At 37.0% G+C, this 5,281-nt stretch overlaps 1 protein-coding gene across 2 annotated transcripts; it reads right to left on the bottom strand.

Moving 5' to 3' along the window:
* Nucleotides 1-503: 503 nt before the first annotated feature.
* Nucleotides 504-4,996, bottom strand: LOC107795855 (protein DETOXIFICATION 54-like). Of its 2 annotated transcripts, none has more exons than XM_016618558.2 (5): nt 4,547-4,996; nt 4,373-4,429; nt 4,087-4,200; nt 3,124-3,996; nt 504-1,316 (listed from the first exon to the last, which is right to left on the bottom strand). In XM_016618558.2, exons 3-5 carry the CDS (start codon nt 4,138-4,140, stop codon nt 753-755), a joined length of 1,491 nt encoding a protein of 496 aa, XP_016474044.2. In that variant the 5' UTR covers nt 4,141-4,200; nt 4,373-4,429; nt 4,547-4,996; the 3' UTR covers nt 504-752. The 2 variants fall into 2 exon arrangements, with proteins under 2 accessions (XP_016474044.2, XP_016474043.2); XM_016618557.2 differs by having other exon boundaries at nt 4,087-4,156; nt 4,547-4,993.
* Between the last annotated feature and the right edge of the window lie 285 nt (nt 4,997-5,281).

Below are 5,281 nucleotides of genomic sequence, written 5' to 3'. Positions count from 1 at the left end.
AGTATCACATTTGAGCGCCGGTCACGTTTCCCAAGATTGGAGCGTGATAAATTATCACTTATAAATCTAACTATTTTTGAATTTCACCCTTGAGCGCCGGTCACGTTTCCCAATATTGGAGCGTGATAAATTATCACTTATAAATCTAACTATTTTTGAATTTCACCCGGATGAATGCTCATTGGGACGTCATTCTAATTTCTAAGTAAATTAAAAAAGTGAAACTAAAGTGCAAATGCTTTACTTAATGTAAAGTAAAAAAAATCCATCCAACACAAGAGTTTCTCCAATTAAATTATCAAAAGACTCTTATAGGTCTATGATGACTAGTTAGTCTGTTGTTCTACCCTTAATCCCTATCAAGCAACATTATTGGTCGCAATAACTCAACAAATTAAGTATTTAAATTATAAAAAAGAAAACCATAAAAGTAAAGCTGGGGGCACCAAAATTTAGGATACATCTATTATAATATAGGAACCACTTGAGTATAGGCGAGCAACTCAAAGCAAAATGTTTTTTGTATAGAGCCTGAAATAATGGAACATTTTTGTATGGGACACCATATGATATTCCCTTTGCCTTTTTTTCACAAACCCATGCCTTGAGAAAAGCAACTAAACGACAAAAAGATAGTCCCTCCTAAAAAAGAAAAAAAGAAAAAAAAAAAAAAAAAGAAGCCTTCCAAACAATATTTCAGTCCCTACATAATTCCAAACTCATTGAACTTTGTTCTCTTACTTTCCTTTTTTTTATAGAACATCATCAAACTTGTCTTTCTCATTAACCAAAAGGACATTTTGTTCATCATCATCACTTGTGTCATCTCTATGGCCCATCATTTCCAAGTTGGTCAGCCTCTTGGCTTTCAATGCCTCACCTTCCCAATCTGTGCAGCAATGCACAACATAAAGTATAGAGATAGCACAGGCTGCTTGAGCTGACAAGAGGCCATACCATAGGCCACTGAACCCAACTTTTAGCCAGAAGGCTAATCCTACGGCCACTGGGGTGCCCACGAAGTAAAATGAGCCTAGGTTGATCCGGGCGCCTATGGCCGGTCTAGCCGTTCCACGGAGTATCCCGCAACCGGTGGTTTGTGGACAGTTTCCAAGCTCACACATCCCTATTAATGGCAAGACTGATGCAACAAGTGCTCTAAGCATGTCATCTTTTGTAAATAAGGCTCCCCATTTGTCCCTGAAGATCACTGTCCATATAACATTGATGAGTCCAATCACAAATGCACAAGCTAATGCAACTGTTGCAGCTAACTTGGCTTTGTATGGTTTCCCAGCTCCTAACTCATTCCCTACCTGAATTTGACATTAAATTAATATACCATTACAAAAAGATAACTCTATAATATCCAAGTTTTAAGATAAAATGGCATAACATTTTAAAGTCAGAGACGTTACAATATTAAGATGCTGCTAGTAAAATGCCAAACATATAAAATATGCAAAAAGAGACAAGGGTATTTAGGCATGAAATCCTTGGTCAACTCTAGTTGGTTAAATGGCTATGTCATATATTAGCCAATTGATAAGGAAGTTAGGCATAAAAGAGGATGTAACCACTCAACATGGATGATTCGGTTGAATAGGGATGTAAATGAAGTATGATGCAATAAAGTAACTGAACAAAAAGCATACAATCTTTAGGAAACTAGACAAGAAATTTTTCTGTTTTTTCTACAGTTTAAGTTATAATAGGAGCCTCCCTCTCTCTTTGGTATGTTAGTTATATGCTATCAAGAACCAAGATTTCCATAACAGTCTCATGCATATAATTGATAAAAAATCTAAAACAGGAAATGAAGTTCATTTATCATACAGAATCAAGCAATGTTACAGTGCCTAGCAAAAGATGGCTCTATATAACCTAAGAATCATATATAGTGCAATATGCAACAAAATGTCGACACGTTTCACTCCCTTTTAGGATCTCTATTCACTAAATTGTACAAATAAATGTTCCACTATAGTATGTCAACCATAAGAAACCAAAGATGAGCAGCCACTTGGGATAATGAATAGCAAAGGTTTCAATGGCCTAATTGCTTTCCAGTTCTAAAGTACTAATCATTAAACAAAAAGGTTTAGGACAAATAAGCATTTGCAATGTATTTGAGTCAAAGAGGTCAAATCCATCCAACAAATTGAAGCAAATTGTTCCCTCAACCCTTCCCCCCTAAGTAACCTGTCACAATTAAATATGTCAATTCACAACAACATTCATTAATATTTGTCAGCAAACATTACAAAGATCATTATCAACTAATCATCACTTTACTTATGCTAACAAATAATTGCAGTAACAGGAATATGGCTATATCATCCATCCATTAGTTAAAGTAAACGAACAAAAGGATTTTCTTTGGTGGGTTTGATTTGCAAAGAGCTCAGCAGATTTCATGACTAGACAAAGTGATTTGTCACAAAATTACATAATTACTGACACCCTTTTAATTGACTTAGTTCACAGCATAGCCATGAAATGGGAGAATCATAGAAGAAGAAAAAAGAGGTTTTCTAGCTAGAAAGTAGAAACTATATCTTGCACATACAAATGAGATAGTTAAATTAGAAATTATAATTTCCATATACAATACTCTTTTCTTTTTTAGTCCTATAGTGACCACCTTTCTACATCTAACAACTCTCTAACTTTAACTTCCCATTTTCCCTTGATGAAAATGTCATAATATATTTATAAACCCACGTGTCACATACCAAAGTATATGTTTCTTAAACTCTATGTCCAATCAAATACCACCAAATAAAACTTAGTATATGAATTATGAGTTAGATTTCCAAACATTAAATGGCTTTCTCCAAGAATTTATAGTAAAAGCTCTCGTCATGTCAGCATTAAGTTGAAGGGGAGTCTTGGCATAACTGGTAAAGTTGTTGTCATGTGACCAGGAGGTCACGGGTTCGAGCCGTAAAAACAGCTTCTTGCAGAAATATAAGGTAAGGTTGCATACAATAGACCTTGTGGTCCAGCCCTTCCCCGAAACCCGTGCTACGCCGAGCTGCCTTTTTTCATGTCAGCATTAAGTATGCTTCCTATACTAGAAGCAATCACAGTTTCAGCAGAAAAAGGTGATGGAAAACTTACCCTGGCAGATACACAACCAGCTAAGGCCATGGGAACAGTGTACATAAGGCTAGTGGTCTGTATCATAATCCCAGTGGCAGCAACAGCAAGTCTTGGATTAGGCAAATATCCAGCAAGTACAGTCACAATCTCATACCACCACCACTCCAAACATATCCCTATACAACTAGGAACTGCCAACTTCAGCAGTGGCCCCAACCCACCACATATCCCTCCAATCCCAGCCGTCCATCTCCACTCCCACCTCCCATATACATACACATACCCCATCATCAACACCATCATATGCAGATTAGTCAGCACTGAAGCCATAGCAACTCCTGGTACCCCTAACCCCATCACCACCACCAGAAAATAATTCAAAGGCACATGAAACAGCACTGCAATAAAAGTGCACCACATTTGTGGCTTAGTCACCCCTTGTGACCTCAGGTACACCCTAAGAGGCTGCAACAAAGTGTTTGTTGCAAGATCAGGGAGTGAGTATATACAGTAAGTCGCAGCCACTGCTGTTATTTCCTTGTCTTGACACATGAAAAGCATGATGGACTCAAGGTTTATCCACAGAAGACTTATGGGAATGATGGCCAACATAAGTATACAGATCATACGTTGAAGGGAAAGTGAGAGCAAGTCCCAGTTTTTGCTGCCATAAGCTTGGCTACAAACTGGTTCAAGACCTGAAGCAAGACCAACAAGAACAGAGTAGCCAGTTATGTTTGTGAAACCAATGGAAAGTGCTCCACCAGCAAGTTGTAAACTTCCAAGCCTGCCCAAGAATAGAACAGACACCACTGCTCTAACATAAACCAAACAATTCATTCCTGTTATTGGCAAAGCCATTCCCCATAGCTCCTTTAATTCCTCCACCACCTTTTCAAGTATCACAAATGCAACTTTAATTTAGTATCCTCTCTTCTGAAAAACATAAGCATTTAAATTTTGTGGGTAAAAGAAGAAAACCTGGGAAGGAGTAGGCAGTTTGTGGGACAAAAAGTCAGGGTCTTTCTCTGCCATTGATGAAGCCTGAAGCCTGAAGGATAGTCAAGAAAACTCCTTAGAATAGCATGCAGTGGTCTGTAAACCACACAATTAACACTTCAGATTATTACGCAAAACAAAACCAAGACATCAGAACAGTAAAAAGAAGAAGATCAAACATCAATATTCAAGAACTTTCACCTTTAGTTTAATTCTCTATATACTTGTCTTCATAAATAACAAAAACATGAAAACAAAACCAACCCACCTTTTAGTTTACCCTGTGCTTGTCAGTTCCTCAAACCAAAATAAGTTGCACTTCAAACTGTAACGCAAAAACAAAAGTGAAGGTATCAATACAAAAACAGAGAAAGATGTAGTACAAGCTTGCTCTTTTTTATATTTACACAATCAAGAAACAACGAAAACAAAACCAACCCACCTTATGGTATACCCCTGTACATCAGTTTCTGAACCCAAAAACTGGTTCGAATTTCAAGATTTCACAGAGAAGGGGAAGAAAATGGTGAAAACCAAGAAAATCATGGGGTTCTATTTCTATACATATAGGGTGGTGATATGCATATATATAGTGAAAATGGATTAACTATTTTTCTATTCTTTTTTATTTTATAATATTATGATACGGTTTTATATATATATATATATAGGTTTTGTTGCCTAGGATAATAGGGGCAAGAAAAGGTAGTACAAATAAATGCTAATGGCGGCGACTGTGACCTGAGGCTAGTTTGAGAAGACACATGAGAAAGGGAAAGCACTCTGCTCTATTTATTTTATTTTATTTTTGTTTTTGAGTGAGAAAGATGGATTGATAGGGACCTCCCTCAACATATATAAACCAAGAGGCGAGGAGGGGTGGGAGAATGAGACAATGGGATTTTTTAGCTGCCTATTTTATGCTATACTACTACAACTTTCACTACTGCTCCACTACTACTTTTACAGTTTCATTACATTGACATGTGTATATTATGTGGTACAGTATGAATATATATTGTGTGTGTGAAGGGGGAGATGGAGGAGCGGGGCAGAGGAAAGGACCATCAGTTTATTTATTTATTTTTTGTTGTTCGTGGGGATGCTGACGCTCAGGCTATTAAGAGCCCGTTTGGACCTAAATTTTTTTTTTTCCAAAAAAATTTACTTTTTTCCC

This window comes from Nicotiana tabacum, chromosome 16, assembly GCF_000715075.1.
Source record: "Nicotiana tabacum cultivar K326 chromosome 16, ASM71507v2, whole genome shotgun sequence".
NCBI classification, from domain to species: domain Eukaryota; kingdom Viridiplantae; phylum Streptophyta; class Magnoliopsida; order Solanales; family Solanaceae; genus Nicotiana; species Nicotiana tabacum.
This window is presented reverse-complemented; position numbering and strand designations above follow the sequence as displayed.

What these genes read in the sequence shown, in the direction of transcription:
- LOC107795855 (XM_016618558.2), bottom strand. Translation starts at nt 4,140, where the DNA reads ATGGCAGAGAAAGACCCTGACTTTTTGTCCCACAAACTGCCTACTCCT. An exon ending in AACTGCCTACTCCTTCCCAG is followed by an intron (nt 3,997 to 4,086) that starts GTTTTCTTCTTT and finishes ATACTTGAAAAG; the next exon opens with GTGGTGGAGGAATTAAAGGA. An exon ending in CTGGTTGTGTATCTGCCAGG is followed by an intron (nt 1,317 to 3,123) that starts GTAAGTTTTCCA and finishes TGTCAAATTCAG; the next exon opens with GTAGGGAATGAGTTAGGAGC.